The 25,923-nt window shown below is 38.6% G+C and overlaps 4 protein-coding genes across 4 annotated transcripts; 2 read left to right on the top strand and 2 right to left on the bottom strand.

Annotated features, from left to right (window-relative positions):
• Positions 1-134: 134 nt before the first annotated feature.
• On the bottom strand, positions 135-2,069 carry med20 (mediator complex subunit 20). Its single transcript, XM_077603885.1, has 4 exons — positions 2,026-2,069; positions 1,348-1,493; positions 892-1,145; positions 135-809 (listed from the first exon to the last, which is right to left on the bottom strand). The coding sequence occupies exons 1-4, from the start codon at positions 2,037-2,039 to the stop codon at positions 588-590; spliced, it is 636 nt and encodes a 211-aa protein (XP_077460011.1). The 5' UTR covers positions 2,040-2,069; the 3' UTR covers positions 135-587.
• A 455-nt stretch (positions 2,070-2,524) lies between these two features.
• Positions 2,525-6,703, top strand: bysl (bystin-like). Its single transcript, XM_077604001.1, has 7 exons — positions 2,525-3,131; positions 3,415-3,571; positions 3,651-3,789; positions 3,888-4,021; positions 4,123-4,283; positions 5,432-5,534; positions 6,005-6,703. Exons 1-7 carry the CDS (start codon positions 2,870-2,872, stop codon positions 6,357-6,359), a joined length of 1,311 nt encoding a protein of 436 aa, XP_077460127.1. The 5' UTR covers positions 2,525-2,869; the 3' UTR covers positions 6,360-6,703.
• Positions 6,704-7,166: 463 nt separating this feature from the next.
• On the top strand, positions 7,167-12,666 carry ccnd3 (cyclin D3). Its single transcript, XM_077603884.1, is given in 7 exon segments — positions 7,167-7,240; positions 7,995-8,162; positions 8,354-8,569; positions 9,209-9,371; positions 11,250-11,383; positions 12,243-12,356; positions 12,358-12,666. Coding segments are annotated over 7 exon segments (906 nt in total). The 5' UTR covers positions 7,167-7,207; the 3' UTR covers positions 12,436-12,666.
• A 14-nt stretch (positions 12,667-12,680) lies between these two features.
• nuak2 (NUAK family, SNF1-like kinase, 2) lies at positions 12,681-24,937 on the bottom strand. Its single transcript, XM_077603882.1, has 6 exons — positions 24,484-24,937; positions 18,831-18,951; positions 17,622-17,773; positions 16,295-16,360; positions 15,257-15,509; positions 12,681-15,121 (listed from the first exon to the last, which is right to left on the bottom strand). Exons 1-6 carry the CDS (start codon positions 24,706-24,708, stop codon positions 14,082-14,084), a joined length of 1,857 nt encoding a protein of 618 aa, XP_077460008.1. The 5' UTR covers positions 24,709-24,937; the 3' UTR covers positions 12,681-14,081.
• Positions 24,938-25,923: the final 986 nt, after the last annotated feature.

The raw sequence follows: 25,923 nt of genomic DNA, 5'->3' as shown, positions 1-25,923 counted from the left end.
AGCCTGACCTCGGTGGCATCGCTGTGGTTCGTATTCCTTTCATGACACGTTTCAAAGATGTGTTTCGTTGGGGAAGCTGAAACATGTTGTACTTTGATAATAAATACATAAAAAATACAACATTTAAACGACTATTTACAGTAAAGACTGAATTTTTTATGCTTGATTTAAAATACACATGAAAGAAAAAGATCAAAATGAACTACAGCCGCCAGGCCCCCTCCACTGGCTAACTCGGAAACTCCCAGGCAACAATAAATCATCGAGACTACATATTAAAAACCTGATCTTTATGACCCGATTCATATCCTCTGAAACTGTGATCAGCCTCGATTTCCAATCATCTGATCGAATCGAGGACATCTCTAGTATTATTCATATATGTATTTTGACAAGTGATTACACTGATTGTTTATTTGTTCCTTACCATTTTTATTTTAATAGTCATTCATCAAAAGTATTCATATATGATGTTTGTATGATGCAAGGAAGAGGCCAGGCTTTCTTAGATGCTAGCTAGGCTAGCTTCTTGATCCATCCAGATGAATAGATTAGGAATATGTATATATAAAAAAATCCATTAGGAATCAACGCACATTACTCCCTTGAATCTGCAGTTTACGCAGCTTGTTAAATAATTCCAGATACTGTGTCATGGTGTCAACACAGTCTGCCGGCGCAAAAAGGCCTTCGGGCTTGGAAACAAAGGCAGATGGCAGCTCTGGGATACTGGGGCCCAGGAACGACTGCATGAACTCCTTCATAAGATTCCAACAGTCCCCTGGAACCACACAAGGACAATATTCTACCTGCAGAGAGTGGTGAGAAATAAAAAATAAAAAAGTGGCAGAAATAGATATTTTTACAGTCTGGCTGTGTGTGTTGCCATACCTCTACTGCTATTCCTCTGGCACTTGAGCTCATAGTCACTGTGCCAACTTTGATGAGGAAGTCGCAATATCGATATCGTGACCCCCGACACTCCACTTTGTGCCCCTTAGCGTTCTGGAAGTGACTCTTTAGCTTCACCATGAGAACGTCAAAATTGCCGTCAGCTACCAGGCAGGGCCCATTTTCAAACAAACCCAGACAGCTAAGGGGGGTTTCTGAATTGTGCATCACATATAAGAGCTTGGAGGGCTGACCTGGAAGACAAAGTTCAAACTAACTATTATTGCTGTTCTGCATTTAACATGATGATTCTGCTTAGGACGGGCTACGAAACAATTGGTAGAAATTACTTCAATAAACCGATTCCCGTCCCATCACCACAAAGTGTGCCGAATTGAAGCATTTAATTGCGGCACACAATATTGGCTGCAAAATGAAATAAGAGTGAATAATTACCGCTGACATTTCCAGTTGCATGGTACGTCTCACAGTCGACGCAGAAGCTGCCCTGCTTCACAGCTCCCAGTTGCTCTATTTTCTTGTGCACCATATCAACAGTCTGTTGCACACTTTTCCCCTCTGCTATTGGCACCTGGCACACACTGGGTCACAAATATTGAGTTGACAAACAGCAAATTGATCACACATTTTCAGTTGTGCAGTATCACCACAATGATGAAAGATATAAATAGAAATATAAACAACTAATTTATTAAATGTATGCATTAAATGTACTTCTACTGTTCCAAAATTTAGGGGCAATATGCTAAGTTTGCGTAATTTGAATCGCTGCATTAGTAGAAGCCATGCACATTATTATCCATCTGATGCCGTTCATGCAACAAAACAAATAATAATACGAACGCACTAATTTGTGGGAAATTTTGAACACGACTTCCATGTTTCCATCTAACATAGTTTCACCTTGCTAAAAAAAATAATATCTAGCAAACGCTAGTGTTTAGAGTAACAAAGCAAAATAAATATAGCAAAAACTTGCGGAATTTATTGTGCTTTGGTACGGGTTCTGTTGGCGCAAATGCAGTGGAACAAATATGAGGCAAAATGTTTACAAGCCTCGTCCAAACGCTGTATCTAAGTACTATACATTTAAAAAAGAACAAAAACTCTCACCAAGTGACCCCCATTTCTATTTGCCTCCAGACGCTACTGTCGTATTACGCATATATATAAATTATATACATAGTTAGATGCGTAATGCACGACTAGATAACCGGGATAATCGTTATCACTTGTCGGCCATTTTGTGTCAGAGTCTTTCCCCTTGACCTAATATTGTAGTGCGTTTACAATAGTAGTTAAATTGTTAGGTTTCCAACTAATTTTAAAACATCTTGTAATTTCATAAATTCCCCTAATAGATTAACTGCTTGTTTACGTTTTTTTTTTCCATATTCTGCCTGATTAATGGCCATTTTGATTGTGTTTGTCATAAACCGAATCATTTGAATATGATTGAAGATTGAAAGTAGTTTTGTGGCCCAAAATCACATACGCTCGTTCATTGCTAAAGATTCTAGTAGAACTAATTTAAGATGGCCGCTGATTACTAACGCCATCGACTCAAATGTTTAGCATCTAGGTCCAAGTACATGTGATATTTATGATAGTACGTAGAATACATCCGGGGGAACTCCCGTCTTTTTTATTTTATTTGGCAAGGAAACGTTAGCCACCAAAACGTATAATTCCACGAAAGCAATGTAAGTGATAATAAAACAATATAATTGATATTAAAGTATATATTTAATACAAGGAATAAAATTCCATGAAACCAAAGGGGAGAAAAAAACATTTTAATAGTACAAAATATTCAGGATGTGACGTTTCCACGTGACTTCCGTTAAAGAAACAACCTTCCACGTGCTTTGCTAACTTCTGTTTATAGTGTTTTTGACAAATCTGTCAATACACGTGCGCGGGCATATGAACATTATTGTTCAAGACTAAATTAACCATGCCGAAAGTAAGAAAGTCTAAAGGAGGGGGTGAGAAAAGAGGGGACTCGGACACGCTTGTTGACCAAATGCTACAGGCTGACACGGTTCGAGTCAAAGGCCGGGTGAAGATTCGAGACGATCGGATAGAGAGTGAAGACAACTACGTGGACGAACGTTTGTCAAAAAAGATCTTGCGACAAGCCCGCATTCAACAAGAGGAACTTCAGACCGAATATGGGTTGGCTCCAGAGAAGAAGAAGGCCCCCGTCACCGTTCTCGGTAAGAAGAATAGAACATTTGATAAAATAACTAATTGACAACGACAGACGTCCAATTCATTGAAACCAATTGGACTAGCTATGTGTTCTCATCTTTCCGTGTCTTTGTTGGCGCTAAACGTCCAATTAATTTTGAATGGGAGGCCTGACAGCAATCATCATCCAATGATCTCTGCCAAGCCTATCCCAGCCAAAATGGATCGGACGTCCATCGCCGTCAATGACAGCCAATAAGTTAACAAATATGGAAATGGGTATGTTTCCCTCTTGAAATTCTTTTTCAGGTTCCACCTCTCAAGATGCCGATTCAGATGATGAGTGGCCAGCACTGGGAGCAACTGCTGACGGTGACCCTGGTGCCGTCTGTGACACCGAAGTTGTGGTTGACCCTGATGACGAGAAAGCCATTGAGATATTTATGAATAAGATCCCTCCAATGAGGCAAGACACGTGAACACATTTCATTATGAACAATCAGGTGATAAAATTCTAGATTTGTCTTGTTTTTTTTCCTGTGAAGGCGAACCCTCGCAGACATAATAATGGAGAAGATAACAGAGAAACAGACAGAGGTGGGAACAGTGATGTCGGAAGTCTCTGGCTCTCCAATGCACCAACTTGACCCAAGAGTGGTAGAAGTGTACAAAGGGGTCAATAAGGTCAGTTGTCTTAAAATGCGATTTCTTCACTTGACTCCAAATGTTTCTGTCGGCCTGAAGTGCTTCAGTCCCAAATGTGTGTTGTTCCCTTTAATCAGGTTCTGTCAAAATATCGGAGTGGAAAGTTGCCAAAGGCTTTCAAAATAATACCAGCGCTTTCAAACTGGGAGCAGGTTCTCTATTTGACTGACCCGGACACATGGACGGCAGCTGCCATGTTTCAAGCGACAAGGTGCTTGCTGTTTGACATGAATGTTGAGGATTGATCTTTATTTAATGGAGGGACAGCACATATTAATGAACATAAAAATGTGATTTGCCTGTTTTTTTTAGAACGTTTTCCTCTAATCTGAAAGAGCGAATGGCTCAGAGATTCTACAACTTGGTGTTGTTGCCCAGAGTTCGAGATGATATCACTGAGTACAAGAGGCTCAATTTTCATCTCTACAGTGCTCTGAAGAAGGCCTTGTTCAAACCAGGAGCCTGGTTTAAAGGTGAGATGTTCATTGTTCAATCAAGGTCACATTAACAATATCCTATATCAAAAATCATTTGCCTTTTAGAATATTGATAGAACTCAGATTTAAATGACACTACCAAAAAGATCATCATTTAGTATACATTGCATTCTGATAAAAATTGGTTCTTGTATTTTGTCTAACTGATGAAATTTTGCTTTATATTAGTACTATATTTCCCTAAAATATAAGATCACTTTCTTTTCTTTTTTAACCTATTTATGACAATATTTAGAAAACTAATCTTTATTTTTTTTTACTTATATTTTTGCTTTCAAGTAGATGCTAACAGGCACATAGGTCATTCTCAGAAGGCAAAAAATGGCTTAAAATACGCTTCGCATATAGATTACATTTTGCATCATAAAATCCACTCAATTGGTAATTCTTTATTTCAAAATGTGGAATTTTCCACTGACCCACTTTTTTTTTAAACATCACTATATAATATGCCCACAGGGCGGCAGTGTTGCACAAATAAAGAATTGTGCTTTACTCTGATTTTTAAAGCTTCATTGAATACAGCCAATAATTAAACTTCACTAAATGGTTTTCTTCTGTGGTTAACGTCATTTTAAAACAATGCTAACAGTAGCTACTCATGGTCTTAATTTTCATTGAATAAGTTGAAAACCTTTTCAAGTATATTTATAAAGACGTTTTAATTTAATATTTTAAAGGGGTACAAGCAAATTGTTAGAAATTATGACAATTCCATTCAACAATAGTTCACATACTTTATTTGACGTTGTTAGATTAATGTAAATAGGCCAAGGAAATTTGTAATCTTTTGGCCTAACTCCATTATGTCCACTGTCTTGAATTTTACAACCCAATCAGTATACCGATTCTGGGCAGTATTGTTCGTTGACCCAGCCACTGGAATTTATTGCCTAAAAGATATGTATCTATCATTTTATTAGCCTTGAAGAAAACATTCACTATATAATTGCAGTCCTAGATCTAGGAAAGTATGTTAATCTTATGCTCTATCATGATAAATGCTATTCAAGTGTATTCTGCACTCAATCGAAACAGGCTTTGATTTGATTTACGCAACATTTATTATGATGTAATAATCTATAACGAAATAAACCTGATCTGTACTTGACTTTGTTCCCAAGGTATACTGTTACCTCTGTGTGAATCTGGGACATGCACTCTACGCGAGGCCATTATCATAGGGAGCATCCTCACAAAGTGTTCAATTCCCGTACTCCACTCCAGGTAAGGATTGTCTCTCCCGAGACAAACCACAGTTGTCCATGAGTGTTTGTAACATTCTCCTGTGTCAGCTAAGATATAACATGACACATTATTACATAATCCTCATTACCGTCAACCAGAATTAAAATAGCTTTGGGGTCAAAATGCTTTGCTATCAATTTCATTTTCAGTGACTTTTTTGCAGTATTTCTTTTTTGTTTAACCATCAATATTTGGATAATTGGGTGAATGCTCTATTGTAAAAATATTAAATGTGACTCTCTGAAATAGTCTCACTGTTTTCAAAATGGATAAATGTGATACAATGTCATACAGTGAATATATTATATATATCATTACTTAAGAAGTATCTCTGTGGTTTTAGTATTTCACAATGAGCACATTGCCAGAGGATATCCTAGGTAGGGTGAGTTTCAATTCAATAGAAGCTTACATAATATGCACACTTTTTTTTTTCTTTTGCCTCTCAGCGCAGCGATGCTCAAGTTGGCAGAGATGGAATACAACGGTGCCAACAGCATTTTCCTGCGTCTGTTGCTCGACAAGAAATACGCCCTGCCTTTCCGTGTTCTAGATGCTTTGGTGGCTCACTTCCTGTCTTTCCGTAGTGAAAAGCGAGTTCTTCCTGTGCTCTGGCATCAGAGTTTACTCACGCTGGCCCAGCGTTACAAGGCCGACCTGGCCTCTGAACAGAAAATGGCGATACTAGAATTGCTCAAGCTACAAACCCACCCTCAAATATCGGCTGAAATCCGGAGAGAATTACAGAACTCTGAATCGCGGGATATTGAAATCGGAATCCCTGTTAGCATTGATATGGACTAATAATTGTTTGTAATGTCCTCTTTTTCCTCAGTAAAAAAAAATCATGGTTCGTTTAACTTGGGGAAAAAGTTAATGATGATTTTCCATGAAAAACTTTTAATTAAAATACATTTGGTAGGGAACACTATATACCTGGACTATTTTCTGCTAAAAACATAAGAAGCGGTGTATGATATGAAACACAGATTTTCCTAGAGTTCCAACGATTAGACAGAAAATACAGTGAAGCTGTCAAACATGTATTTCTTTGTGATGAACCCGGAAAAAAAAAATACAGTCCTCAAATTTAAAAAAGGCATCACTTCCTGATTTTTTTTCCCGGAATAAAAATAGACCTGCTTATACTTGCTTGTTTTGTTCAGAATGTTATGGTATGTTAGATTGAGATGATAGTTTGAGCACGCTTTTGAGATGACTAACTTTCAGCTCTTCATTTCTTGAGGCGAAGCCCAAAAACAGTATTTACTACTATATTTTGCAATTCATTTTACTACAATTCTACCCCCTGTATATTTAACAAATCCCAAAGAGAAAACTGCTTGTATTAGTAGTGTAATTATTGTAATTTCGGTTTCCTACTAGCTTTCCATATTAGAGTTGACCCGCATTCTATTAATAATTTATTCTTATTAGTTGTAGAAAATCTTTTTTAATAACAATCTCTGCTACATTTTTGTTAATATCAAATATTTATTTTGTCAGGCAATTAGACAAAATCAATGTATTAATATTTTATTTTATTAATTATCTATACATTAGGTTATTAGCAAGAGGAAACAGAAGTTCTTCGATTGGCGTTAACTGAACATTTACAACCTGTTTGCTCATTAGTCTCCTGCATCCCCCCCATGTCGATAATGGGCACCACAGCAATTAGCACGGTAAGTTTGTACATTTCGGATCACATCTCTCAGATTTGTTAGAAGTAATATCGGTATTTATAGTTGCATCTGCTTCAAATGTTTTCAAACGACTGATAAGTTTTTACAGCGATCACATGGAGTTTAATTCAACCACGCTAGCGGCGATCTTAGCTAAGTGACCGCTAACCTTAAGTTTTAAAGATCGTCCTAAAAATGGACATAACTACAATCCTATTAAATAAGCTCTTAAATGTATGCTCATTTCACATTTTGAGGGTTTTTCAAACTTAAGTTTAGAAGAGATCTACCGCGTTTGGCCTGTAGTATTTTAAAATCGGTTTACATGGTTTGATCCAAACGGCCCAAATGATCAACACAATTGTCATCACATTTATGATACATTCACTTGAAATGTAATATTAATTGATCTCTCATTTAGATGGCCTATAGAGTACGTGCATTCATGAATCAAATGATTCCAAATTTTCAAATCGGTTTACATGGTTTGATCCAAATGATCAACACAATTGTCATCACATATTTATGTTACATTGTCATGAAATGTAATATTAATGGATCTCTCATTTAGATGGCCTATAAAGTACGTACATTCATGAATCAAATGATTCCAATTTTTCATTGCCACCCTGGAATGCAAGCGATTCTTCATTTGTTGTGCCGTTTTAGTAGTATTTTCAGTTTGTTCTGAATCATATGTTGTCCAAGGAGGAATATATATATATTTTTACCTGATCTGGTTTATGATAATGAGGTGGCTCTACGGGCGGGTCCCGATCTGGCAATCATCGGTGACTTTCGGACTGTCCTGAACCTGAGAGCCCTGGAAGAGGACGCCGCTAGCAAGGCGCCTTCACCCCAAGCCATCCAGGAGAACATCCAGCCCCACGCAAGGAGGACTCTCGTAATTTGGATGTTCCAGGTATTCCATAACCTTTCTATGGCTATGTTCAGTCCGTAGGTTTTGCCCCGTTTAAACTGTCATGAAAGAATCTCGGTGTGATCTGTTAAAGGTAAAAAGATCCGAATTGTGTTACTTGAATCTGTCGTCCAAATGTATCCTACGAATGAGTTTGACTCGGTTCTGTTGGTTGTAACTATGCTGTTCTTTAGGTATGTGAGGAGCAGAAATGTGAGGAGGAGGTGTTCCCCCTGGCAGTCCGCTACCTGGACTCATACTTGAGCTGCCATGTTGTGCTCAACTCCAAGCTGCAGCTTTTAGGTGTTGTTACCTTGTTGCTGGCTTCCAAGATGAAAGAGACTGTTCCTCTGACAGCCGACAAGCTCTGCATCTACACAAACTTCTCTTTCTCAGTGCAAAGCATCCTGGTAAAGGTCTTTATTGGATAATATAATCAGTGTCATCCGATCAAACATTTATCTCGCTATTTTTTATATTGCTTAATGTTTAAGCGATCTGACTTTGGACAAGACTATGGTCACCAACCATAGGTTCTGGAAGTTCTTTAACGCAGCCCTGGAGTGGCCCCTTAGATATTTTTCAAAAATGTTTGAAAATGGGGGCTAGAAATATATTTTTAGAGTTTTAATAGGGTCTCTGTAGGCGCACAAACATGACATAAATATTCGTAACGTTTTCCAATGTTGTAAAAATGTGTAGAATAAATATTAAATTTAAACACATTCATTAATTAATAGCGGAAAGACTCGCCAAGTAGTAAATTCGCGATAAGTGAAGACGCCATAATTGAGGTACTACTGTATTTGTCTTTGGTAGCGAATTTTATTTTATACATTTTATTGTAATAGTTTTTGGGAGAATTGATACACCAAAAAAACGTTATTGTGACAAGTATAGTCGCATTAAAAGACCACATGGTGGTCTTTGGTAATGTAATTCAAGCTGATTTTGCCTGTTCTTCTGTCTAACAAACATTTAGTTTTTTGTCTATCAATCCATATTTCAGTATCTCAATGTGGACATAAGTGTGCATTTTTCTGACGCAGGAATTCGAATTGTCAGTGGTGTCCAGTTTAGGCTGGTATATGTCACCAGTACTCCCTTCTGACTTCTTGGAGCCAATTCTTCACACTCTGTCCTTCCTCCATGCTCAGCAGCTTCCCACTGTGCGCCGATATGTCCACTCTTACATTGCAGTGGCAACTATTGGTGAGTTGCATAACAGCGTTGCATAAAATCCCAGATGTCAATATGAATTGTGTTCTGATAAGACTTTGGTACCTACTAATATTTTCTTTGTGGTGAGTTTCGCTCAATGCGTTTGAATAGATTATGTCACTATATCCTGCTGGGATATCTTAAATGCCTTCTGTTGTCCTATTCAATTAGGTAAATATTTAGCTTTGTGGCCCATGTCCAGTAAGGCTGACAGCTACTACAGTAGTTAAAGTTTTCAAAAGAACAATGTAAATAGCTTCAAGCCACTCTGACTATTGCCACTAGAATCTTGATCAGTTCAAACTATAGTCCCATTCCAAAATATAGATGCTCAAAAAGTTTCATACCATGGGAAACTTCACTTCGGCCGGAGTACCTGAAGAAATCCCACTCAAGCCCGGGAAGAACATGGGACTGACCCTCGATTTTAGAACTGTGAGACAGTCCAAAGAACGTCATACTTTTGGAGAGTTTTTTTCCCCTTAAACATATACTACTGTAAGTCACCATAACTATGTATGAAATAAATTAGTCACTCAATGTTTGTTTTGAGGTGATGGTAGAAAAAGGTGGAACCAAATGCAGTAAAGTAGATGAAGGAAGGTAAGGTACCATCAGATTGGTTTTACTATAATTCTACTATTTAGTGTTGATCATAAAATTGTAAAAGATGATTGAATGAGAGTTGATTGTGACTTTCACCACTGGAAACAGAGGGCAGAATGCAGCTATAAGTTTGATTGTGCTTTGTCAGCAGTCCATTTAGGAGACAGCGAGCTGAGTATGTGCAATACAGTATTGTGTGCAGTGAATGAGCACTGGTCCCGTATTCCTATTCAGCCTATGCTTCTCACGAAGCTCTGTGGTGCTGCCCCAGGCAACATGTGCCAGAGAGACAACCAAGCCACATTAGATGTTGAAAACATCACAAAAAGTTATGACAACTCCTGGCCCCCCTGACTTTGTGACCTATTCACAAAGGTGTCCGAGATAGGAAGGATCAAATGGCAGACACAGTGTCTCGGCACTTTTCCTTCCTTAAGTCATGAAAATGATATTTCAGATTGTCGTCTTTTAGCCAAAGAACACCTTTAAAGTGTTTTCTTTGTCCATCAGGGTGTGTCAGAAATAGCAGCATCTGTCAGCTTTATTTGCTCTCCTCTTCTTACAGCCATAGATCATATGTAGATAAATACAATATACTTGGAAGTCTTTACATTGAACTGAATTACATTGAGCGGTATGAACATGAATATAATGTATCGATATTTGACTATAATATAAATTCTGTATATTGCCATAATACATGCATACAAGATGAGGAATGTAATTTGTGTGACAGTAATGAATATGCAGGTTGTAAATGAAATATATGAAATATTAAAAGGAAAATAAAGAGAACAAACTAATACAGGTATTTCAAATTCTAATGTCAATTGTAATGGGTGGTAAATTGAAACTACATTTCGTTGTCATCTACCGTATTTTCACGACTATAAGGCGCACTTAAAAGTCTTAAATTTTCTCCAAAATAGACAGGGTGCCTTATAATCCAGTGCGCTTTATATATGGAAAAAAAATAAAATGTGTCATTCATTGAGGGTGCGCCTTATAATGCGGTGCGGCTTATAGTCGTGAAAATACGTTACATGCATACACAACATAGGACTTCTGCCATTTTTAGAATGATTTTTGTAATAAGTTAATTGTAGATGGCGGATCAACCGCAGTATAACCATTAGAAATGCTCATAATTGTTGTTCTCATTTAAAAAAATATCTGTGTTGTTCATTAACTCTGCTCTGCATTTTTTACATTGTTACAAATGACAATTTGCTCTTTATTTATTTCTAATTCATTGATGTCCAGAGTGGAAGTCTTCCGAATTTTTACCCTCCACCCTTCTCTGTGCCTGTGTGAGTGCTGCAACTCACAGGCTCAATTTGGTGGACTCACCCGACTCACTGCTCAAGAATTTTGCCAATCTCCTGGTCGTTAATCTGGTAAGCATTATGTTTACATTTTTACTTTCAATGATATTCATTAATTTTCTGAACCACTCACATTGGTCGCGGGGGTGCTGGAGCCTATCCCAGCTGACTTTGGGCATGAGGCGGGGTCACCCTGATGGTGGCCAGCCAATCTTAGGACACAAGGACACGGACAACTAACTATTGACGCTCACACATACCTAGGGGCAATTTAGAGTGTTCAAGCATCCTACCATGGAAACCAGAGTACCCAGAGAAAACCAGAGTACCCAGAGAAAACCAGAGTACCCAGAGAAAACCCACTCAAGCCCAGGAAGAACATGCAAACTCCACAGAGGTGGACCGATCTGCAATCGAACCCGGGACCCCATAAGTGCGAGGCCAGCGCGCCTTTCAATTAAAGTGTAATCATAATTTTTGTGAATAGTATAATAATTCAAAATATCTGACAGCTAATGTAAAAATCTCTTGCAGACAAACCTAGACAACCAAAAGCATTACCAACAATTCAAATTACCTTGACCAGGTGGTGGCGCAGTGGTCTGGGTGTCCTACTGTCATTGGGGTGGCCTAGTTTCGATTATTGCATGTGTGGGTTGTGTCAGGACTTGCCCCCGATGCAAAACTTGTGTGCCAAATCTAATAGTTGATGGTACAAGGAGATAAGCCAGTCGTCCACCACCATGTTTTCAAGGTCGTAATCGATTGGAACTTATGAAGACCCCATGGTGGTTTATTCAACAGTAAACTGACAAAAACAAGACAAGTATTGCAAAAACTGGGGTGTACAAAAACCAAAGGCACGTAAAGTAAAAGTGATTAACAATCTTTGACCTGGTGCCAAATCTGTCTTGTGTTCTGCCTCCACCAGGACTCTATCTTCCTCTGCTACAAGCAGCTGCAGGGAGCACTGAAGCTCCTCCTGCCTTTCCCTTCTAAAGCTGCTGTTTGCGGATCAAAGGTCAGTCAAGCTACAACTGATGTTTGACCATCTTTTATTGACGTCAATGACACCTAGTGAAAACCAACTGGAAACCCCTCCCTACCACCACAGCCAGGTGTGAATATACTGGGTCTTAATGTCATTTTCCTTACACTAAACATTTGATTCAGAGTATGTTGTTCACTAAAGAGTTTTTTCCATTTTCTTATAACCACACTTGTTGCAGTTTAGGCATTTTTTTCATGTTATTCTACATTGAAATGCACTCACCCAATCACTTTAGTTTTATTTATACTGTTTGTAAGTGTTTGGTATACCTTCAGTGTTATTTTGTTTTACACTTGCATTAAAATGGAAGCATTTAAATTGACGGACAACGTGAAGAAACACTTTATTATTGATGCCCTTATTCCAGTTACAAGAGTGTCAACCAAGACAACTTTGGCACATTGAAAAAAAAACCCTGAAATTTGCAACAAAAGTTTATTTAATACCTACAAGCACATGAAATTGTAAAAAGATTCATAAGCACTTTTTAGCACAGTTTTAAGTTTCATCTTTGCATATACAAACTTTCACATATCTGCTTTACATTCCTGATAAGCTTTAGTTTGTCAAGGGAAAACTGAAACACAAACAGTGCCATATCAACATTCCAGTTTCATGAGGTCTGTGATACTGCATCTCTTCCTCTTAAACGTAATAATCATAATCCAATTTATCAGATGTCATGGTGGAACTTGTCACTTTTTAATGTACTGATCACTTGAGCAAGTAATATCAGGAATTCAAATATCAAATTAGAGACACAAAAACCACTGTTCATGTTACAGAACATAAATCAAATCTGCCAAATATTTAACATTTCTACAGACCCATGCAATACGGACATGCCAGTTCTCCTTATTTGTAAACAGCATTTGCATGTAATACCTTCCTTTAGCAAATATCCATATTATTTCCCCAAAATATGGAAGACCTGAGCTATAAAACCAAAGACACCATTTATTTAAGCAGTTAATGATAAACATTCAGCCAATGAAGTTCACCATTTACTTAAATCTAATGATGTTTATCCTGGATTGTTACTGGAAATCATCATCTCTTCTGGTACTTGCACATGCACCAGTGTAGATTTGGGTGTTACAGCAGGTTTAACAGGTTATGCTTGTTATTCATCAGTGAGTCAGGTTGTTTGTTATTCAAGTCTTTGTCCGGACTTGCAGAAACATGGATTGATATTAACAACTGAGCTCACTACCCTGAGCGTGTGTGCCTTATCAAACAAAGACCAAAAAAGCCAGTCGTGTTTACAAGAGTCCTCTTTGGTATCATTAAATGTAGAGCAGTTTTCAGTTTAAAATAAAATGCAGTAAAAGCTGCAGGTTAATAGTGAAACAATCCTCACCTTTAACCAGCGATGTTCAAAGCTAAGAGCCCCATAAAACTATAATAATGTTCTACCTGCCGGCTAGGAAAGAGAAACTAGCTTCAAGATCCTCTAAATGACTGATGTGCTACCAACACTTACATTCAAGGTGTTTTGGTTTTACGATGACTTTGACAATGCTCTTATATATTCAAAGTTGAGTACCTTAAGACTTGGACTGACGTATTTACAACAATCATTTTTTGAAACTGACCAAGTCGCTATTGTATCCCTCCCTCCCTTTTCCCTTTTTTGGTGTTTGAAATTCCTGATGATGCCTTAAGTGCGTTGATATATTGTCACAATGTGCTTTGGCCGTACAGAATCTTCAGTGGTGTTTAACTTGAAGCAGGACTGTGAATAATTAAGGCCTGTTTGTAAGCCTCAGTCACATTATCACAGTCTGTAATGGAGAAAGCACTGTCAGCCACTCCAGACTCGTAGCAGTTCCACTTTCTGTGGAGACCATCTCCAAGTATACCATCTTCTTGGATGTCAAGCAGGTTGTCAGCAGACACACATCCCCTCATGGTGGGCCTTCCAGCTTTCGCTACATGTGCAGGAAGTCGTGGAAAGTCTGGAAGATCCAGCTGATCAAAGGACTCTGAGGAGAGAATGCTCTCCTCGCTAACGGCACTACTTGATCTCACTCTTGTGCCCCTGTTGGGTAATGAAACTGCCAGCTGATCTAAGGAGCCAAACTCCTGTGCACCGGAGAACTTTCCATTTCGCTTGAGGATGCCTTTCCTGTGGGTTGATGTTGAGGTGGGCACTTTGGATTGCGGGACCAAGCCAGAATCGCTGTTCTCAGGGGAGGAGGAGTAGTAGCCAGATTCATGCTCTGGGGACTTTTTTAGGATACCTTTGCGAGGTAGCATTGCAGCAGATGGGGCACTGGCTGCTGTGGACATAAAGTTCTGATGTTCCAGTGATGCATCAATAGGGGTTTCACTCATCACCTTCTGTTTCACACTGTTTCTTCTTTTTAAAATCCCCTTAGAAGGCCGGGTGTCAGTAACTCCTTCGTGGCTGGGCTGGGAGACGTTGTTCTCCTTCTGTGACCTGCGTAGGGAACGCTGGCGAACGACATTGCTATTGTTCACACCTTGTGAACGGAGCAAGCAGCGCATCTTTGAGCCGTTCTCGAGCAAAGGCCTGGATGTACGTCGCAGCCAGTTAGCGACGCTAGCCAGCCCGGCCGGGTGCTGCGCTGATGGAGGAGCCGTCGACGTTGCCCCCGCAACTTGGCTGGTCGTTGTCTCAGATAGAAGGGGCTTCTGGTAACCCCAGTTAAGCCACCAGTGTCCTGCTATTTCCTCTATTGTAGCTCTGCGCTCGGGGTTGACCATTAGCATCCAACGAATGAGACCACATGCATCTGATAGAAAGCAAAAGAGGACCGTTTACAGTTGTCTGGAACACGGCAAACTGTTTTATTAAGTCATTTACAATTGCAGCACTTTGGCCTTTGTACTTGGTTCCCTTGTAGTAAATGAATTGTTAAAATGCTCACCGGAGGGTTTGTTTGGTTTGCGGTAATTTCCGGTGCTGATTTGCTGCACCAGTTCCTTGTGGTTGTTGCCATCAAAGGGCATGGTACCATGAACCATGGTGTACAACAGCACCCCAAGAGACCACGTATCCACCTCTGGCCCCCGATATGGCCGACCGTTTACTATTTCTGGGGATGCGTACAATGGACTACCACAGAATGTCTGGAGGTACTCGTCTCTGTGATAGAGGTTTGACAGGCCAAAGTCAGCAATCTGGAACAAAAGAATTCAAACAAGCATCCAGTCACTATGTTGGTCTTTCAATAACTTTCCAACCAGAACATATTAACTACATTGAACTAATCTATTGAGACACCTGACCCAAAGGTAGAAATTGACATGTTAAAGTCCCCCAGGCAACGTTACTTCCTCTTTGCGACTATTTTCTTCCATGCTCAAGTTTAATAACCAGGTGTCTTGATACACTTGTCTATTTTAAGGATGGGAAAACCGGTCCTCAAGGGCCCGATTGGTGAAGAAGTGTCGGCTTGACGGTTTGGAACTTTTGTGGCCCTTTGTGGAATAGTTTGCCCACCCTGGGTCGATTTTGTACGTACTAACCACATTCCCAAAAAGTTGGGTTGCTATACAAAATGTGAATAAAAACTGAATGCAGTGATGTGGAAGTGCCAAATATTAATAATGTACTGAAATTAGAACATAAAATGACAGACTAAAGGTTTAGACTGAGAAAATATATGATTTTAGATTTCATGGTGTCTAAATTTTTTTTAAAAAAAATGTTGGAACAGGTAAAAAAACTGAAATGTTCAGGCAGTGTCTTTTAGGCCTTGATTAGGCTGGCAGCCAACATCAGATTTTTGGACAATATATTTATATCTACATATAATTGCATTCAGTTCCTATTTAGAATTTGTACGGGGTCCCACTTTTTGGAAATCAGGTTTGTAGTTGAACAATCACCCCAAATGAGACTTGTCTAGCAGACACTAGTCTTAGACACAACTATATATAATATATTGCACAAAGATGCATACCTTGACGTTGCCATTTCCATCTAGTAAAATATTCTCCAGCTTCAGATCCCGGTGGACTATGCCATTCTAAGAGAATAAAAAGGACCATATGACATATTTTCACAGCATTGAATTAAGGACATTTCATACAATTGTCATTTTATGTATACAGTACGTTATATAAAAGGATTATTTTCCCCCAGCTTGGAGCACATTCTTTCGTCCTTTCCTGGTGTGTAAGCTATGCTTCATTGTCCTTGCCTCTGCAGGGGGGCATACCTTCCACTAATGTTTGCCTTTGAAAAAATGCAGGTCATCTACGCCAAGGGTGTCAGACTCGGGTTGGTTCGCGGGCCGCTTTAACGTCAACTCGATTTCATGTGGGCCGGACCATTTTAGATATATTAAGATTTTTTTAATAAATGGATTAAATGAACTGGATTAAAGGCCCTGAATATTCAGTTTTTTATAGATTTAAAACAATATTTATTTTAGCTTTTTTTAAATATATTTTTAGATTTTACAAAATGATTTTTGAACTAAAAACACAGAAAAAATGGATTAAAAAATTACAATTATTGATTTAAAAGGGGGAAAATCAGGAAATGTAATATACATCTATACTCCATTTTAATTTGATCCTAAAACAGAAAGTCGGCACTCATGATTTACTTTCTCGGGTCGCACAAAATCATGCGGTGGGCCAGATCTGGCACCCGGGCCGCCACTTTGACACCTGTGATACGCCTAAAAAGGAATGGACACGTGTGGCCAAGGACACGGCACGTGTTGTGCCGTTTGAAGCGAGTATAAAGCTCTATTGTCTGTGCTGTTTTATGATTCCAAGTTGGGCCAAATATATCAGACAGTTTACAATGGTCCTTTAGATGAAGGGGGTATAAAAAACAAAACCGGTGGTTGACGTGGAACATGATTGGGGTCATTTACTCTGTAAATATCATCTAGCATAGATCTAAAGCGGCTTCCGCTGGAACTTTAGCTTTTGGACTGGCGGACTGGTTTGATGGTGTGCGAGTGTGCTTTTTGTGTTCCATCACGCCCTCATTAGCGACTGTGAATGTGTGTTGGGACAGCTGGCCTTAAGCCCCGATGCTGCCCCCCCCTCTCGCTCGGTCTTTCTACAGACTGTTCATTTTCCTCTGCTTTGTTCTCACAGCATCGCTGTTCCAATCACCAGCTGACAGTTAATAATGATCATTATACAACAGTATGGGGTTCTGTTGCCCGGGAACTAACACAAGCTCGGCAACAGGTTCGAGGGTAGCTTGGTGTCATTTAAGTCCAAGTCGCTTGAAGCATTTGGAAGGAATCTCAATCATTTCCTTACCTGATGGCAGTAGTGCACAGCAGACACAATCTGTCGAAAGAAGTTCCTCGTTTCCCGCTCCGAGACGTGTCTTCTGTCACAAATGTAGTCGTACAAGTCCCCGCGGCTGGCGTACTCCATTACGATCACAATTTTGTCCTTGTTTTCAAATACTGGAAAGGAAATAACAAATGAAACTATTGAAGGTTTCCTTTGCTATTTTCAAGGTACAATGCAAAACAATCTTTGTGTATATGATAACTATATCCATCATTTGATATTCGAAACAATCATTTATTTTTTAAAATAGGTATGTACTTTATTGATCGACACTCACGAGGGAGATATCGGAATTCCCAAGTTACCCTTCAGTACTACCTAGACTATGTCGTCCCCATAAAGACGGAAGATTATTTTCTCAATTTTGCATTATTTGTAATCGCTGTTACCACGAAAGACAGATAATATATGAAAAAGAAAACATGAAATTTTTAAAGGCCAGTTTGGAATGGAATGTCTAAAAACATGGTTTTTTTTGGCAATACAATGCCACAGTAGTTCCAAACGTAGTAATTGAAGTCATTTTTTTAAATTAAGAAAGCAATTGAAAATGGCCAAATAGCAAGTCTTAAAATTAATTCTTTGGCAGCATTTTGTTTCTTATCATCTTTTTTGTCCAATACATTATCTTTAGTTCCACAAGGCATTTTAAAAAATGCAAAGCGTTCCAATTTTCTTTCTCACTGCAGTTTGCAAGTCTCAAATTCAATCATCTTTTCACCCAATATCCCAAACGGTCTCAAGTCTTTTAGATTTTGTTGTTAAAGTCCAAGTTGCAATGACATAAATCCCAAACTTTAGCATCCATTGTAGCTAGCTCTGTAAAGGAAATTATTTTTTTTCCCTACTGGCCCACACGGGGGCCCGAATGGATTGGGGGAAAAACCCTATGGATAGTAACAAGCGCGCATTGAGGCGATCTTGATTAGGGGCGCTGGAAGACAAGGCCATGTGCGCTGCCCACAACTTTGCTGTTGTGATGCAACGTGGAGTCAGCAATTATATAACCAAAAATCAGTTTCCACAAAAGACTTGCGTGAGCATACTCTGCATCCAAACAATCAGAGACTGATGTAGAGGCCCCCGTTTATGAGTATCACGTTTCACTATTCACGTGTGTGGCCTAATTAAGCATCTCCATTCAATACAACTAACGCATTGTGCAAATACCTTCGTATATCGTGATGATATGCGGGTGACAGAGTGATGACATGATCTCAATTTCTCTCCGAATGTGAACCAGGTCTTGTTCATCCTTGATTTTCTCCTTTCTGATGGACTTAATGGCAACCTTTAAATCCAAACAGAACAAGATCAGCATGTTTGGAACGGAAACTCATTTTGTTAATCAGCTCTTTGTATGTAAATAATGACATAATTCAGATGAAACAACACATGATTAGCAGTCATTGTTGACAAATGAACACGTGTTAGTGGCAAATAGGGGGAAAAACTTCTGGAAAACAGAATACAGTAACCCCTCAATTATCACGTCTTGACTTAGAGCAGGGGTGTCAGACTCGAGTTGGTTCGCGGGCCGCGTTAACGTCAACTCGATTTCATGTGGGCCGGACCATTTTTGATATAATATTTAGATTTTTTTAAATAAATGGATTAAAAGAACTAGATTAAAAGCCCTGAATATTCAGTTTTTTATAGATCTAAAACAATGTTGATTTTAGCTTTTTTTATATATTTTTTAGATTTTACAAAATGATTTTTGAACTAAAAACACAGAAAAAATGGATTAAAAAATGACAATTATTGATTTAAAAGGGGAAAATCAGGAAATTTAATATACATCTATACTCCATGTTAATTTGATCCTAAAACAGAAAGTTGGCACTCATGATTTTCTTTCCCGGGCCACACAAAATGATGGGGCGGCCCAGATTTGGCCCCCGGGCCACCACTGACTTAGAGAATTCACTACTTCACGATTTTTTCTGCTATTAATGATTCCTCCCATTTTTTTCTTTTTTTCCATAAAAATGTGAAAATCCATGCTGAAACTCTTAAGCGGAAGCCACTCTTGCTACTAGGACTCAACTCCAACTTTGCGATTTTTTTCGATTATCACGGTCATGTCTGGTCTACATGAACCGCGATATTCGAGGTCTTACTGTAGTTCTTTAATTCACGCAGTTATCCCCCCAAAATACTGTCCTTTGTAACGACACCTGTAAAAACGGATAAATACTGCCTTTTATACGAAAGGGTTTTTTCAAAAGAATCCACGTGTTGGAGTGGGAATACCAGGAATTCCTCACCACTCAGGCTTAAAGTTAAGAAGCATCATCATAAGGCACCAGATGGTGTTTGGAGAAGCCTTCTCATTTGTCAAGCTTCTAGTCTGCCTGACAGACAAGCAGACAAAGTAGAGACTTGTCATATCAATTTCACTCGGGGGACCTGCTGTGAATCACCGTCTGGTCTGGATGCGAGGTGTGCGTCAGTGTGGCGTTCACGCCGCTTATACTCCCTTTTCCTGACTTCTGCGAACACGGGTTTCCTGGGTTTGTTTGAATAGGCGTCAGACAGAGCTGCTGGACTCATGATGACTTCACACCCTTGTGAGGTTATCGGAGTGTGTGTGCGCCCTTTGTCACCGTCAGTTTGTTCTACGCACTCGGCACCCACAGGCCAAAAATCTTTGGGCTGCAGTACAAACACAACAAGACTGCAATTTTGCGCTACCACCCACAAAGTAGAATAACATGCCACAATGCATGCCGAGCTTTGCCTTTGGGGGTTAGGTTTTCATTGGCTTTACAGGCTTAGACAATCATTGTTTTTTTTCTTAGATGTCAGAAAATACTGAGTCTCCTGCTCCAGTTTGTCATTTGAAGAATATTTGGTAATTGTTTACCAAATGTAATGCTTAGGATGATACGTAATTGATCCTTTGGACCAGGGGTAGGGAACCTATGGCTCGGGAGCCATATGTGGCTCTTTCCATGGGTGCATATGGCTCTCAGGTAAAATATGAAAATCAATGGTGAGAGAGCTGAGTCCCGAACATACTGATTGGAGCACCATTGTGGCGTTGACACTACCTCTACCACCACTTTAATCATAATTTTGTTTTTTATTACACTTGTGCATGCATGATATCATTGATACTGATTTATTAGCAACGTCATAAAAATGTTGTCAAAAGAATTCGGAGACTTTTTATACTTAAAAGTGGTGAAAGGACAAAAAGAGTACACATTTTCATGTAATTTTACTTTTCAATTCTGAGAATGGCTCTCAAGAAATAACATTAGAAAATATGAATTGTTTATGGCTCTCTCCGTCAAAAAGGTTCCCGACCCCTGCTTTGGACAATAGATTTGCAGATATGAAAATGTCTGACATGATTTGATTTGATTCAAGGGCCTTTGACCAATTTACTACAATATTTTGAACACATTTTACGAAGAAAAAAAATAATCCCATGGAGGAATGGGCCAATCTGTCAAAATATTCATATGCCAATCTTGTGGAATCTTATTGAAAAAGAGAGAACATGCAAACTCCACAAAGTGAGGACACACCTGGGATCAAACCCTCGACCCCAGAACTGTGAGGCCCTTCCACAAACCGTCAGGTTCCCCAATTATATGCATGTTTTTTTGTTTTTTGTTTTAAATACATTGCCACAACCAAAAAAAATATGTTATATTATAATAAGGGGTGTTCTTTGTAAACTTTTGTGGGGAAAATGAATTAATTTTATATTAGGATAAGACGAAACAATATGCATAAAGTAAATGATGTAATACTTTTTCAGTGCAATTTAAATTCACACAAAGACGACAATTAATTTCTCTTACCTTAGATGACACGTATTGTAATAAACTAGTGTAACCACCTACAGCTTATTACACAACCGAACACATTACAGATTCCTGTCAGTCAGCTTCGTCTTTAATTAAACAAGCCAGGATTCCATAACGAGTAAATCATTTAGTGAATGCATGACACAAAATCATTAATTCAGCATTCACATTTTCTAAGCCATTTCTGCTCGGTGGTCCACCAGAATACTTTTTCAAATGTAAAATATCGTGCCTTGCCTCCAAAAATGGGGAATTCTGATCTAGGGTGTATCATTTGTGGTTTATCCAAATTATAATTGTTATGCCTTTTTAGTGGCCCGTGTTTTGACATTCTTGTTCCTCTTGTAAGGTTACTACACCTTCAATGAAGATGAGTGTTAGAGGTTAAAGTGGAAGACTGCTATGCCTTTTGTCTGACGTCCCTCCGTGTCGAATTACATAGACTTCATGTGCTATCAGGTAAACAAAAACAAAGAAAGGAATGTTGCATTTACAACACGTTAAAGGCTATTTGAGCACCATCTGCATTTAGAGAGGCCAATTGCTAGTTCTTATCAGTATTATGACAGCAAGCTCAGCAAGACCCCCGGCAGGGGTGATTCCCAGACAGCAACTCACTTCCTGCAGTGTGTCTGTTTGTTTGAGGACGCGACTCGACATGTACGTTGACTGTGACGTCAAGTGACAAACGCAGGTGCAAGGAGGAGGGAAATTCCATTTTTGATTGCAATTACAAAATGAAAACTTGCGACAAAGAGCGTTGGCGGTAAACAAGTTTTTGGGTGCTCAGGCGACAGACACTCCCCGTGAAACATTACAGTAATGAATCTGATCAAACAGTGAGTCTGTCTGGCAAAAGGCCGGGCTGGAAAACTCTTCACATTCCAGCTTTAGCTGCTAGGCACGAGAGAGATTGGGTTCAGCATACTTAAAACGTAGACAAAAGGCTGTGAACGGGAAAATGCAGTGACAATGTTACACATTTGCTCAACACAGAGCTGGATTGGCATAGTGAGTGGAGGAGGGGGGGTGGTATTTCACACCGACTTTTTTTTAACACTTTCATGCACTACATGTTTATTGATTATTTATTTATTTGTTGTTGTTATTTGTGCACTTTGTGGTGAAGCTTTAAATCTCATTATACTTGTATAATGACAATAAAAGCGTGGGGAATTAAAATATTCTGAATTAAATTTTAAAAATTACATAAAAATGAATTATTTGGCCCTCTAAATTTAATTTTAAAAAATACATAAAAATGAATTCTTTGGCCCTCTAAATTAAATTTTAAAAAATACATAAAAATGAATTCTTTGGCCCTCTAAATTATTATTTTTTTAAATACATAAAAATGAATTATTTGCCCCTCTAAATTCATTTTTTTTTAAATGCATAAAAATAAATTATTTGGCCCTCTAAATTAAACTTTAAAAAACTATATTAAAATGAAATCTTTGGCCCTCTAAATTAAATGTTAAAAAATACATAAAAATGACTTCTTTGGGCCATAAGACATTCAATAGGATAACTTTTGAATAAATGGCAACTTGTGATCACTGTCCCAGAATTGGTTCAGGGATAAATAAACAACTGTAACTGTCTTATCAAGCAAGCTATGTCAAAACACACATTTATTTGGTCCATGAAAGTCTCCTGGACTCACGGTGAGTCAACCGAAGTCTTCCTCAACAGAGCTATTCAAGTTATCTGGTGAAAAAGCTTCAGTTTTTAATATTGTAATATATATCAGACCCCCCCCTCCCCCTAATAAATAGCTTTGCGTACTAGTAACTCTTGAATACATCAGTTCTGTGGTTTTGAAATAAACAACATTCCCAAGACAAAGCTATTTAGTTGTTTAAAAATACACATTTATTTTTTTGTTACTTAGTAATCTTGGACGGTAAACAACTTTTTTTATTGTTCATCTGCCAAAATGCTACTTATTGTTTATAGAGTTGGCTCGCCTTTTGTGACAAAATACATGTTTTTATCACGTTTGCGCCCACAGATCTAAGCAAAAATAAAAATAAATTGGTTTTACGATCACAGGTACCTGGAAAAACTACATTCCATACATTCCATGCCTCTTTGGCTGATAAAAGTGTGAACTGTTTTGTTTACAAATTCTGCTTTCATTATTATTTCTGAAAACTTTCCATTGATGTGATATGGCCAAGATTTTTTTTTAAATTGCCTTACTCCCTCAAATACTTGTCCAGTTTGATTACAAGCCACGTTGAAGTATAAAGGTGAATAGCCTTTGTGTGCATGGACAGGTTTACAAGGAGCATTAAATCTTTTTTTGGTAGTTTTTGTGATCGCAGCACATTCTTAACACGTTTCAGAGTCCAATGCTAAGACCAGGGACACAAATTGCATTTGGATCTGCTACTTAAAAACACACACTAAAGTTAGATTTAACCCTTTATAGGGCACCAATTTAATTCATTGTTTGCCATTGACACCACGGGACATCCAATCTATTTCAAATTGGATTTACTGTCAAAATGGATTGAATAAAATGAATGTCTATTGCTGTCATTGGAAGGCAGTTAAATATTAGGAGGAAAAACAACTAGGGGCCCATAAACATTGAATTTCTGGCTTAATTTATTTTACTTGTATTAAATCATGATTTTATTCATTGATAATTCTATTTATTCAGTGTCATTTCGGCCACATTTGTATTCCAAATGTTAGAATTGTGGCTTACATGACCCCAATTGTGACAGACATCCACACCATCAGGTCTTTTTTTGATTTTTATTTGCTTAAATTAGTCACATATATAAAGGGCTAAGGATTTATGTAAAAAGGGTGTTTTTTATTTTTTAGACTTTTAACTCTCACTGAAGTAAAATCCACATGTTCATGCATGCAGCTGCTTTACAAATACCACTTTGATTTCTTAACAGTTGGCCAAAATGAGAAAAAAACATAAGAATATTAAAAATCTATAAAAATAATGAGATATGTTGCATATAAAACCTTACCAATCTGCCAGATCTCTCCTTAGCTTTCTTCACTTTGCCATACGTTCCTTTCCCGAGCGTTTCCAGGAACTCGTAGCGGTGTTTCAAGTTGTGTTTGTGGTGGTGTCGCTTCACGGCTTGTTTCTTCACCTGGATCGGCTGGAGAGGAGCCTTCGCTTCGGCTGAAAGGCTCTCGACGGCCGGGCAAAAGTTTGACGACCGTCGGCCGACGCTGGAGCCCTCCATGGATGGATCAATGGGTGGATGCTTACCTAAATGCCTAAACAGGTACACGCCATCAGCATTCCATACAGATAAACTACGGAGATGCTCTCCTTAACGTCCGTCAAAAGGACACCAGGAGCAAAGTATTTTGGAGAGCAATTTGCCAGCAGGCATGAAAGTCAAAATTACAACGTTGAATTCGAGTCTTGAACTTAACAGATCCAACATAGCCGGCCGGGAGGCGTGTTGCTCCCTGATCATACGTCAGAATATGAAAGGGGCGGGGTTAAAGGGATGAAGGAACGTTTGATTTTCATACCGATCAATGCCGATATTGACGTGAACTGCGATCATCTATTCGCGTTGTTAAAGGATTTCTTTTAACTCAATTCTCGTCTGAGTTTTTTGGGTGTTTTTGTAGTTAGTTTTTAGTTTTGTTTTGTTTTTATGCTGACGCTAACATGTGCAAATTTCCACTCGTGGCATATTTACAAATAGCGTATCAAGCCGGAGTGTGCGTGTTTTAAAACGAGCGCACGGATACTATTGCGACACATCACTCCTTTCAGCTCCTAACAGGTTCAAACATTCTCATGTCTCTTTACTTAGTGCGCATGGTGCATGTAAAAAAAATAGGCGTGAGAAAGTGAGTTCGTTGCCCAAAACGAATGATCAAAGCGCTTTAAAACTGGCTTCAAAGCAAACCACATTTTCCTATGAAACCCCAACGTCATAATAAAGCGTTTTTCAAACGTTTGCTTAGTATCGCCTAAAAACTGTTTTGTAGTATTAACAGTAAAGTATTAACAAACCAAAACTAAATTTTACTAAACTATATTTGATATTATTTTAGATATCTCGAAATCCAGCTACTTTCGGTTGAAAAGTCCAACATTGTTGACGATGCGTGGGTTGGATCTTGTGGTGGCCCCTGACAGGGACAAAACGAAATCAGCTCTTCTGTCCATAAAAGTTTAATATACATTAAATATATTAGAACAATCAGTTCGAGAAAACTAAACGCAAATGTTTTATGTGCTCAAAAGTTAACTTTTCACCAATGTGCTCAAGTGGATACCAATTTTGAGCTGAGACAATGCAGTTTGAAAGTAGTAATTCGTGTGCAATACCACAGGAGGGCGCCAAAGACCACTAGTACCGTTTTACACGGAATGCAACATACATAAATATGGATCATTATACTATAATTCATTCATTTTCTGAACCGCTTTGTTC

This window comes from Stigmatopora argus, chromosome 6, assembly GCF_051989625.1.
Source record: "Stigmatopora argus isolate UIUO_Sarg chromosome 6, RoL_Sarg_1.0, whole genome shotgun sequence".
Lineage (NCBI taxonomy): Eukaryota > Metazoa > Chordata > Actinopteri > Syngnathiformes > Syngnathidae > Stigmatopora > Stigmatopora argus.
Note: the sequence above shows the minus strand (reverse complement) of the source record. Positions and strands in the feature narration are given on the sequence as shown.